The following is a 13100-nucleotide window of genomic DNA, read 5'->3' as shown; positions in this document are numbered from 1 at the left end:
CACACTTTGCTGTCACTCTCACTGTTTACTCCAGATTCCCTGGCTTCCCTAGCCCTTTTCTCACAGTTTCTCTTTGTGAGTTTATTTACAGGTTGGTGAAATATTAACTTGAGAAGATAAAGTTTTATAAAAGTGACAGAGAAAACTCAGAGCACTGTACCTTTCTAGGCTTCAGCTTGTCCTGTTGGTCATATTGTGCAATGCCTTTGTAGCTAATTCCCAACCACCACGGGATCCCCTGCTTGTCCTGTGAAAAGTGGACAGTTTAAGAGGCATAGTTTAAAAAAAAAAAAAAATAAATAAATAAAAAAAGGGAAGCTGGAATGTTACTGAAGCCATTTCCCCATTAACCAAATAAAAAGATCAAACACACACTGTGGCTAGTCAATTTAGAAGCATCATTTGAACTTAGAGTTAATGAGCTAACTCAGCAAAACTCATACACCGCTACCAGCAGGTACACTATAAAGCCAAATGTTTGTAGAAATCTGTATGTGCAACATTTCTTCAGAAAACAAGGGTATCACTAGAGCTTTTCTTCCCCTTTGATACAGTAACAGCTTCTAATTTTCTGGGAAGACTTTACACTACAGGCTGAAACATTGCTGTGAAAATTTGATATCATTCAGCCACAAGAGCATTAGTGAGATGTGGTATTGATCCTGAATGCTCCATCAAGTGCTGTTGTTTGTGCTGTTCCAGAGCATCATATTTTTCATCAACGGCACATAGAATCAGACTTCTGTTTTTCCCAAAAACCAGCTGAAACATTGACTTTTTCATTCATTGTCTCTAACCCTTATCCAGTTAGAGACAATCCTGGAATCACTGGGCGCAAGGTGGGAATACACCCTGGAGGAGGCGCCAGTCCTTCACAGGGCAAACATGGATTTGTCTAACCACACAAAAAAAATGGCTCCACTGTCTTTGGGTCCATCTTAGATGACTTCAGGCTTGATGGTCAAGCACATTCATCAGCAGTTTCCCTGGCTTTTACACATTGAGATTTCCCCAGACCCCCTGAATCTTTCATGATATCATGAAGCATCGATGGTGAAAGATCTAAATTCTTTGCAGTCTTGCATTGAAAAACATTTGACGATTCTTTCACAAATTTTGTAATAAAGTGACGAGACAAGACCTATTGCTGCAAAGACCCTTTGGTAAGCCTTTTATACCCTTTATATTAATCTGCTTATAGGCTGCTTTAACATTGTGAATTTTACCTCTGTAGGACTAATAAAGGAATATAACCATCTATTGCATCAGAACACAAAGACATGTTTTTTAAATAAATATTTCACTCTTATTTTGCCCTGTACAGAGTTTTTAAAACAATTAAATCAGACTCATGTTTTAATTACATTTTACAAAAAATAGGCACTACAAAAAAAAAAAAAAAAGGGAAAATAAAAAGCTAAATGACACATACCTTCACTTCATAGTAATGAACCCCATACGTAGGTTGAGATTCCACCAACAAAAGATACCTGTTGATTAAAAAAGCAGAGGTTATTCATCAGAAATGGGAAAGGAGTGTCTATTAAAAAGGGTAGTTCTGATAGCACCATAAGTTCAATGGGTTTAAAGAAATTCATAGGCTTTCTGTTCAAGTACAAGATAAATTACTGTCAGAGCTTTCAAGGTGAGAAAGTCTATTTATCGATGAGCCCTGGGATATAACTCTTGCTGGTGCACACGACCTTGTGTTACGGAGGGAAAAAATAAGACATGAAGGTGGATTGTAAAGCCTACAGTCATTGCTTTGCTACAGGCAACGTGGTTTAATTAAAGGTAAATTTCACAGATTTTTCAAACTCATTATTAACATGCTAAAAAGCCAAGAAAGTTTTGATATGAAAGGGTTGCATTGATGGTGACTGGAGCCAGATTTCTCTGGCCTCTTCAAGTTAAAACACATTAATATATAACAGTGACTGATGCCACTTAGCAATAAGGTTCTTGCCTACAATATGTAACTAAATCCATTCATGACGGAGAGGTACAAGCAGAGTGCAAATGTACCAATTTCAACAACACATAAAAAAAGACAACAACAAACATGAAGGTTTAGGTTTTGGACCGTAATTAAAAGACTGTTGTTGTTGTTGTTGTAGGTTTATATCACCACCACTATAAAATATCTATGGTCCTTTATAATGCACCATTTCACAAAAAACACTCTGATGGTGTTTGTTTACATCTTTGTGACTGAATTATGCAATTCTTCTGCAAATGTACAGTGTGGGAGACAGATAAGTGACCCTTTTACAAATAACTTCACTTTGGCTGTGGTCCAAATGATGGGCCTTTTATCCCTCAGTGCACTCAGGGTGATGATGGTAAGATAAATTATGAGTGTGCTTACTTTACAATGGCTTTTCCTCTGGTGAACCCCTTCAGTGTTTTGTAATGCTCAATTACCCTGTCTTCACTAGAGAGAGAGAAAAAGAAAGACAGGGAAATAGACACAAACCAGGAGAGAGAAATTAGTCACAATTCACACAGGCAAAGTGAACAGTAATTGAGGACTAGGCCAAAGTGTGAATATGCCATTTGTAATGACATTGCTCTTTAACCAGCCAGACACACAAGTGCAGCGTGTTCACCCGTGAAATGCCATCTGGCCAACAGTCCTGTCAATCATAACTTCTGCTTTCTGCCTGGCATCTTCACTAATTACACTCCACTCCACCCAATAGAAAATGGCTTTAAGGCTGGAGCTTCACAGCTGCTTCTACACACGTGTCTGTATTCACCCACACGCATTCCTCCACAGACAGACACACAATCTAATCACTTGTCCAATCCAGCTGCTAGTCCTCCAGAAGAGTCACTAATTCAGGCCTTGATATCAGTACACTACTGTTCTAAACAGGTGCCACCATAGCATCTAGGTAATGATGATTTGGCAAGCTGTGTCCTTTTATATACATCTCAGACTTAATCTAACAACTCATACATGGAAAGAGTCAACTTAATCAATTATTTTGTTGTCTCTAGATTTTACATATATAATTTTATTTATGTGTTCTGTTTAAATACACAAACTGATTAACTGAATGATAGACAAAACATGCTAAAATTGGTAGCAGAGAAAATATTATAAACAACATTTTGCATTATAGCAGATACTTGTATTAAAAATTAGAGGTAATTACTACAGACAGAAAAAAAGACAACAGTACTTGGTACCACCCAGTGCTCCAACATTCATATTTATATCACAGTCCCAGCAGTCATTAATAACTAGCCAAGACTTGGCTTAATTATCCTGCTAGTTACAGAGGCGTAAACTCATTGCATCTGGCTGTTTTAAAGGCACACTGACCATTTTAGATGTTATAATTAAAGACTGTTAGTGAGAAAATTAAGGCTTTTTTAAAATGAACAGTAAACTGCTGTGCAAAAAGGTTTAAAATGGTTACTCCTCTTTGAAATGTCACTTACCAGTAAGTCAGCGAAGGGTGTTCCTTTAAAACGGCTGTGGGGAACGTGGGGAGCTTCTTCAAGTCTGATCTTGCACTTTCATCACTAAAAAAATAGAACATCTCATTAACAAGAAAGCAAGACCATGCAATAACTTTATCCCAAACTGCGTTACAAGACTACTGTGTAGAAATCGTAGCCCACCAAGACCTTGTTTAAGTTTCAGTTAAAATGGTCATTAAATGAGTGCAGTCAGCCCTACGTATCCTTCGGAGATTGGTTCCATGAGCCCTGCTGATACCAAAATCCACAAATCCCTTATATAAAATGTAATATTTACTGGGGCTGGCCCAGAATATTCAGCTATTCAGATATGGGTTCATTAGGTAGGTATTGGGTTTTTAATTTTAAGATTATGATATTTGTTCTTTTTGATAAACGTGGTTATAGATAAAGGCAATGCTACACTTCAGCCGAATATGGGAGTCGAAACTTCGAAGCCCTAAAAATGGTATTTGGGACAGCCAAATTCACATAAAACCTACTCACGTGCTCCTATTAATCTCTAGTTCACGTATAATTCCTTAAACATTATAAATGTCGTTTTTAAATAATTGTACTCCCTGTGTAGTGCACTTCTCAAGGGGATATAGATCGTCCATTAGATAATATTAATACAACATAATTTATATTTATTAATATGTAGGAATCTGAAATCTAGTTACATCTGAATGTATACATTGTTGGTATTTTTGACTTGTAATGTAATGTAATTCACTATATTGGGAGTGAAGCACCAGCCAGAGACAAGCATGCTGTGTGATGTCAGCTTTGATGAAAACCTCCAGTTACATCATCCACAGAACAGTGCCAACGGTGTTTTCAATAATCTCCACCTTGGAGTTCTGTTTTCAGTGACCTACAATGTGGTTTTCGTGTGGCCACAAGGCCAATATGTAGACAATAACCTCAGTGTAAATAAACAGCTGTGTGGACAGGGCCTCAGTATAATGACAAACCAAAGCGTATTAACTTTGTCATATTTTAAATACAGTAGCCCACATAAAAAAATAATCTTAGTGTATTTTGAGTAAACTGTTTTTTATTTATGGTCATATTTTGAGGTTTCAGTTTTTGGCTGACCTAAATTTTGGTTTTGGTGTTGGAAAAGGATCTGAACTTCGGTGTGTCACAGTACTTTCATCCTTGAGAATGAACAGAATCAACTTTGCATGTTATTAAGAAAAGAAAATACTGAAAATGTTGATATTGTAATATACATGCAAAACACAAAACTTACAGTTAATACTATGGCCATTGGGACATCTGTATATTTTAATTTTATATAAATTTGGAACTTTTAATATCACCGTATACCTCAGAAATAACATATAAACCACCAACTGCATTCATATAATTGAGTTAGTGTCATTCACACAACAGCTCTACCACTGATAATACCCAGCAGAAATTAATGTTATGTACAATTATTTTTATATTAAGAAAATATTTCTTGACATCACCAAAATTGCATCTTCTGAGGTTAACAAAGTCTCCTACTCTGGACGCCTTCTGCTCTAAATCATGATGATTTCCTTCGGGTCTTCCACACTATTGAGTCTGTATACAGCAGGACTGTTCAGAGCCATAAAGAATCCATCTAAATTTGGCTTCATATCATTTATTTTGTCCACACGTGCCTCATATCTCTATAGATTAAAACTGCAGTTTGAGGCAATCTGGTATTAATGCTAATAGTATTTTATCTTGGTGAAGGGAACATGCTGTATATCAATGTCAAGATGGAAGATAAAGTTACCTGTTAGTCACTCAAAGCACACAGGCAGAGCAAAGTGCCTTTCAATTATAAAGCAACAAAGAGAAGTGCTGCTTGGCAGAGTCCTGCACTGCTAAACTAAAACAAAAGCCATTCAAAAGATCTGGCAGGCTCCATTGTGTTATGAGGTTGGGACACAACCCACACATTCTCCAACAGGGCTGCAGCATTCTGTACAAGAACTAAACACACTTTAAATATATTTACATTGTCTGGTTTATCCACCTTTTTCTGGGGTAAGCTGAAATATATGAAAGCGTTTGCATCTTCAGGTCATGCAGCTTGATGTTTGATGACTAGTGCAGATAAACCACATACAATTCACAAGTTTAACAAACATAAAAATAAAATAAAATACCCCCCCCTCTAAATATCATAAAATGGCTGACAGTGTGATAACCTAAGTATTTTATTTACTTTGCAAGTAGCTGTGTAACGTTCAGATTAGTCTGTTTTCTAAACAGTATACTACATGTTCATGTTTACTATGGTTTCACATGAATGCTCTAGTGACACTGGGCTGTGCCAAACCCTTCAACTTCAAAATGTCTCTGTTTACTTTAAAGACGACATATAACACACAAATCACTAGTTCAGGGCACTTGCACATTCATTTGGGGATCAGAAGCCTACTAATGCACACACTGTAAAACAATACAATTCTGTCTGTCTTTTTGTGGGTCGTCTAAAACAGAAATTATGGGACAAATGAGCCATTGTGATTTTGTCTGCACCTTGTGTCAAACGCAGAGACTTTAGAATCGTTCCACCCCCTAATCTGATTCTCTCCAGTCACAGAAATAAATCCCAAAACTGTGTTCACTTGGTGGAAAATATGTAACATGTGCCCTTTAAAGGGAACTTCTATGATTGTGGGGAACTGCAGTTATCTTTAGTTTGTTTGAGTTCAGAAGCCTTTTAATGTGAGCAGTATAGTTGAGGAAAAAAACAACTCTTGAAGTTGGCTGAAGTTAAAATTTTCTGTAAGATTTTCTCACTGTTTGAACTACCGCAGAAACTCATTTAAAACTCTACATGTTGAGTTTTATAGCACATTTGGTCTGTTTACATTTTTATGCCGATAGGCATCTCCCGAATATATCTCCCAAAATATTTTAGGTGGAGATAAAACCTTAACTAATTCAGTAAGACAGTAAAAATAAATCAACATTACCTATGGAAAAGGAATAGAGCGTTATCCTCATCTCAGTTGGTGTGTTTTAATATTGTAATTCTCCCTGTTGTCTAAAATATTCCAGATGGTTTTTAATTGCTGTTCATATATTTTTAGCCATTTACTGACACCGGGGCTTTGTAAACACTTTAGACCAGTTTTGTGCATGCAAAGACACCTGAGAGATAACAAACGATGAGGAAACATTCTGATCTTATAGTTTGATCTTAAAGTCTGAAATTACAATTAAGTCTGGATTGATTCTGATGTAGGGCTGGACAATAATTCAATATATATATATATATATATATATATATATATATATATATATATATATATATATATATATATATATATATCGCAATATAATGTTTTTAATAACAAATGCATATTTTTAAACACATTTTCAATATTTCAATATACATTACAGCATCTGTCACTGACTGTCGTTCATTACAGGGCGCTGCCGAGTTCACTGCCTTCAATTTTAAAGTTAGTTTAAAAATATTTATATTGACAAAGCAAAAAGGTTTGTTTGATGGTGATGTCATGTTTCTTGTTTGTTCTGGGCATTTTTTTTTTGGCTTTTATGTTGATTATAACAATATCGGAATTATATCAACTGAAATTTAGAAATATATTGTGGGAAAAAAAAAAAAAAAAAAAAAAAAACTGTCCTTTTCGTCCAGCCCTATTCTGACGCTTAAGAGAGAATTGCAAATCTCAGACATTGGTCCACATCAACAGAAAGTGAAACATGTTTGTTAGGCATATCAGCAACATTACTGAGGGATACTTAACATACTTCTTTGTTAACAAAAAGTATTCCTTCCTGGAGTGCTTGGCTGAGCATCACTGCATTCAGAGGGACTATACAAGCCAGTAGTTTTAACAGTTCAGCCATTCATGGTTGATGTTTGACGGCATAAATCTGGCAGCTGAGCTGGGAGGGTTGATGATGTGGTAATGTACAGTACACTGCAGCACTCTGACCACAGTGCCCTGTCAGCAATCTGGAATTCATTACACTGTCTGTACTATCAAACGGCTCGCTGTGGGGGGCCAGGCCTCCACCCTGCCAAGGCAACGTGTAGAGGAGGAACAGTAATGTGTCAGCTATTTCACTAAAGACTTAAACCACCCCCCATAGGAGAGAACATGGAAAAAGGAAGGTAAAATCAGAATGTTATAGTTACCACGACTAGGACTGGACACAGGATGTGAGCAGTGCAAGAAAATGGCAGGTAATTTGAAGTTCCACAAGTTACCATCACAAAATTAAAAGGAATTTTGAAAGGTAAAAAAACTACCTAGTCTTCCTTTAAGACAGCTAGGGCAAATATGAAAATGATAAAAGGTTGTGTTGTATTTCCTAGACAAGCATTTACTTGCAACACTACAGACCAACAACATAGTGCTGTTACCTAGCAAGATATTTTGATAGTAAGAAAATGTATTAAATTCAAACAACTTTATTTTTAATACATCTTAATAATTTATCATCATTTTTTCTTCTATTGTATTTGAAACTTAAGTTTCCTTTTCTATTTTTCAAAAATTTTAAAAGGTGTTATTTATTTATTTATTTATTAAATATTTCAAGGTTCAAACTTTACTAAGACAATCGCTGAATATTAAAAAACATAGCATGTATATGGTATTTACATAAATATATACTAGACCAATGTATTGTCATAAGGACAGATAAGAAAATATCCCAAAAAACTGGATAACACACATACACAAGAGGAATGCTGCCTAAAATGTGTTGTGCCACTGCATTTAAACTGAGATTCATCTCAAACGAGAGGTTCCTCTTGTTTTTAAAAGAACATCACTGTTGACATCGGTATCTATCCTGATGCCTGTTTGTCCACCAAGAAGCGATATCTCGACTCCCTCATGCTGCATATCCACCCAGGCTTATAGAGGGAGGTGGAGGAGGGTGAAGTAGATGGGGGCAGTTGGAAGGATGTGGGGGTCCTCCACTCCTACTGCCCTAATCTCCTGCCATGCTGCTCCACTACAGCTCCTGCTTTATGGGGAGGATTTGGGGCCTCCAGGCATATGGATAAAATACAAGCTGTTGGAGTGTGCAGAAGACAGGGCTTCACTCTAAGCATTGTGGCATGAGGAATGATGCTTTCAGTTTTTTATATTCTGTCCTGGAACCTCTTCTGCACGACTGAAGTCACTCGTCTTATTTTTGAACACAGAGAAAATTTCCACCGTACCCGTCGCTGTGCCTAAATGAATCACGTAACGAGTGTACGCCATGTTGTGTGTAACTGCATGACTTCATTACGTAAACAAGTCGGAATATCACGATAATCACAATATAAATTTTTTACTGTTTAAAATATTTTGCAATATTATTGCACATGATACAATATTTCACAGCCCTACTGAACAGTAATATTTCTTCAAGAACCATTCCTTTATAGGAATCCCTATACATCTTATTTTCTAAAACAGTCATGGAGATGTTTCTACTTATGGAACGGAAGTATGGATGTGTTATATTTAGTGACGCACGGTATATCGGTGGCCAATATATTATTTGCCAATATGTGGATTTTTTTAGTTATTGTTATCAGTCCGATATTGGAATTTTAGCTGATATTACAAACAACTTGCGCACAGACACCTGTAATTACACAACTAAGTGTAGACTAAGGCTGTGTGGACGTTTTTCACAGTTTCTGCGGAGAACAGTTTCCGGGAATAAATTTCTCCGTCTTGAAAACTAATTTAAAATATCAGTGACACTCAGTACACGCACACACACAGATAGTGGCGTAAACACACACACACACAGCTGGTTAAACAACAGAAAAATATTCTCAACCACCATAGTGCAGGAGCCCAGCTTATATAAAACTAGATATAGAGTCTGAAGTTATTACTGAAACACGATGATATACGATTACAAACACTCTCTCAAACACTCAACTACCAGCCCTTCTTTTATAAAACAGAGTCATTCAGTGCCTGAATTTATTACTGAAACACGATGAATAACGATTACAAACACACACTCCCTTGTTCGCTTGGAGCTGCTTTATGCCAATTTCTCTCTAAAACAAACCCGGTGCTGCACTAATTAGTGCCCCTCTAGAAACCATTCATGCCGAACCAGCAGTACATCTTTGATAAAATTTATAAAAGAACTATAACTAATATACTAAAAAGTACAGAAGTGTACAAATACTGAAGAATATACCTGTCATATGACAACCTATTATAAAAAGAATTTGTTTTACTTTAACCCAATGTGAACTTGCTTTAAATACAAAAAGATAAAATTATCGGCTGTTAATATCGGTATTGACTACCACAAGGTGCTAATTATCGGTTATCGTATCGGCGCAAAAAATTCAAACTGGGTTCATCCCTAGTTATATCATGAATGTTACAAGGAAAATTACCTTGAAATACTACACTTGCTACAAAATGAAGATCTCCGGGCATTACACAAAAGAAAAACACACGAAATTCTCCCTATTACCTCTTATTTACGATAAAGGCAAAGGCAGCTATTTCAAGCCATACACCTTTCCTGAGAAAAAGTGTCCACAAGCTCCGCTGAGCACACACACACAAACACATCTCCACTTTCACTCTACATGACACCGAACTCTGCACAAAGCTTTGTGTTCAAATAATGCATCATGGGGCCATTGGTGGGACAGAGGCAAACGAAGGGGTTTAGCCTTAAACTACCCACTCATCCACTTTACAGCCGTAATGTTCACAGATTACCACTGGCTTTGTTGTACAATAGTGCACTGACAGTACAGAGGACCACCTTAATGTGATATTTATCTTACCTTATATATATATATATACACACACACTTAAAGAGAGTACTAAGAAAGGGTGTGTATAGTTTGTATTATATTTATGGGTAACACTTATGGACCTTGACCTTATAATCATTCTATCAACACTGTTAACATTTCAAATGTTATAAACCCACCAGATATTTTATACAACTTTGATATATGATGCTTTAATGTAAGGGTAAGATAAGGCTACAGTGCTATAAAAGGAAACCTTACAGTGGGGAATCCAAGCCCAAGTCACTGAAATGAGATTACTTTGGGTTTATTTTTTACAGCTCTTCTCAGTGTCACTTAGTACAACCTAGGAAATGATCAACTAGCGTCAGGCACTCCATGAACAAAAACACTGTCAGCTCCCAAACCACGATCAATTTCTAGCGCTTACATGTATAATCAGTCTTCTTAAATGTACACTGTACTTCCACCTATCCACTAAGAATGTAGAGTTGTGTAAAAACCATTTGTCACTAGTTGAACATTTTACATTGTAGGCCTTTACATCAAAAGGCATTTTATGACCACTATACATTATTCATGAAGCAGTCAAGCTAGGTATTAGCAACAACCAGAAATGATCAGTATTTTTATATAGGACAAAATAAAATCTGTTAATCCTATAAGCCTCTTTATTAAAGTGTAGATTTACCTTTTGTGATTTACGCATCTCACAATTTAGAATCAGAATCACTTTATTCCACCAAATACAGACTACCGTATTTTCCGCACTATAAGGCGCACCGGATTATAAGGCGCACCTTCATTGAATGACCTATTTTAAAACTTTGTCCATATATAAGGCGCACCGGATTATAAGGCGCATACAATAGACGCTACAGTAGAGGCTGGGGGTTACGTTATGCATCAATTAGATGGAGCTGCGCTAAAGGGAATGTCAACAAAACAGTCAGATAGGTCAGTTCAACTTTATTAATAGATTACAACCCAGCGTAGTTTAAGGTAAAACATGTAGTGCAATGTTAATATACCCCACATAGTGGGGGGGGGGGGACTTTTCCTCGATTCAATAATAATAACAATCACAATATAGTAACACTCGAAATAGTGCAAAGCGATAACAATATATCAATAACTCAATGTTGCTCAAACGTTAAAATCACACAACACACAAAATAAACACGTAAAGCTCACTTTACTAAGTTATTCCTCTATTCCCGTGTTCTTCTGCGTGACTGATCGCCTTGAGTTTAAACTCTGCGTCATATGCGTGTCTCTTAATAGGAGCCATTTTGGGGTCTTTACATAAAAAACAAATGGAAATGAAATATATATACACCGGTATATATCCAGCATGCACAGCGCGCGGAAGAAAATGAAGTAGGCAGCTACTTACCGTAGTTGCGAGACCTGGCTCAATATTGGTCCATATATAAGGCGCACCGGATTATAAGACGCACTGTCGGCTTTTGAGATAATTTGAGTTTTTTAGGTGCGCCTTATAGTGCGGAAAATACGGTAGATAAATACTGGTTTTAACTGTAGGATCAGTTTCATTACACACACACACACACACATTTAAACAAATAACCAAGTAAAAAGAACATAAAAAAAAAACTTTGCATTACTACAAAAATGGCCTCCTGAAATTCCTGTCTAGCAGCTGTCATGCAAAACAAATTCAAAATGTGGTAAATGCATCCCGATACTAAAAAGAAATATACACTTAGGAACAAAAACAAAAAAATACAACCGGGAATCTAGTTCCTATGTTGTAATGAATTCAAAAGGAATTTAACAAATTTCAGTTCCTGGGCATATTAAAGAACTCCACTGCAGATCTAGAAGTAACTCAGTAACACCTCTGTACTTGTCTTATATTAAGTGCAGGCTTCTATATCGCCAGCCTGGATCATATAACACTGGCATCTTTCCGCCTTTAACAGAGAGGTGATGACAACCCACTGATGACTCAGACTTCAGATATCTTCCATTGCTCATTCATGGATATTCACATTACCCCAAGTTCCAGTCATTGGTTAGTACCACAACAAACAATGACACTAACTAGAGACATAAATAAGAGGCTTAAACTCATTTTTACCTTGTGTAGTCTCCCTTTGCCTCCTGAAAGATAAAAAAAAGAACAATAAGAGTCAAGATATACACAAGTTTATTGTCATATCCACAGAGGAACAGGCTTCTTACATTGCACAACATTCTGGACTAAAAGTTACTGCACAAACACTACATAAGTAAAAAAGTTATAGGCTCATTTATCTTCTATATTTATGCCTACACTATACAATCACTGATGTGTGAACCTTATTAACACCTAATTTTCAGAACACAACATTTCTTGGTTCATCTATTAGGAGTCAGGAGATTAATAGCTACATATTATCCCTTCCATATTCATTCAACCCTGTACCCTACTGTATTGCATAATTAGTGATAGTGTTCCTAATGTGCAAAGCAGTCTTCTGCCCTTACTGCACTGCTTCTGCTTCTCTTTATAAATGGACTTGTGTAGGCTGCGTGCCATAAGAAGCTTAAGTCTCATGAGTGAGTGCACATGCAGTGTCTCAGTGTAAACTTTACATTGGAGCTGTGTAGACACAACAAGCTTGTTCTCACAGACTTGTTAGCTCAACTTGGGCTTGTGTTATGGCTCTGGGAAGTAAGAGTCAACACTACAGATGTGATTCAGATCAGACTGGGTTGCAATTAAGCAAATGTAACTCAAAGTTTTAACATCAAGAAATATTTTTAAAAATCAATTTTAAACACAGAATCTAATATAAAATGCATTTAACATGCTTTTATTGCAGAGTGACTAGCAATTACACAAAATGATATA

The 13100-nt window shown here is 36.5% G+C and overlaps 1 protein-coding gene across 1 annotated transcript in view; it reads right to left on the bottom strand.

Moving 5' to 3' along the window:
- Positions 1-13100, bottom strand: part of frmd4ba (FERM domain containing 4Ba) — a 48312-nt gene that overhangs the window by 20491 nt on the left and 14721 nt on the right. Inside the window, exons 7-11 of the mRNA XM_066664718.1 lie at positions 12345-12367; positions 3451-3534; positions 2369-2434; positions 1433-1490; positions 161-247 (exon numbers count right to left, since the gene is read on the bottom strand). Of these exons, the coding sequence (XP_066520815.1) occupies positions 161-247; positions 1433-1490; positions 2369-2434; positions 3451-3534; positions 12345-12367 (318 nt within the window). The remainder of the gene's footprint in view (positions 1-160; positions 248-1432; positions 1491-2368; positions 2435-3450; positions 3535-12344; positions 12368-13100) is intronic.

This window comes from Hoplias malabaricus, chromosome 3, assembly GCF_029633855.1.
Source record: "Hoplias malabaricus isolate fHopMal1 chromosome 3, fHopMal1.hap1, whole genome shotgun sequence".
Taxonomy (NCBI): domain Eukaryota; kingdom Metazoa; phylum Chordata; class Actinopteri; order Characiformes; family Erythrinidae; genus Hoplias; species Hoplias malabaricus.
Note: the sequence above shows the minus strand (reverse complement) of the source record. Positions and strands in the feature narration are given on the sequence as shown.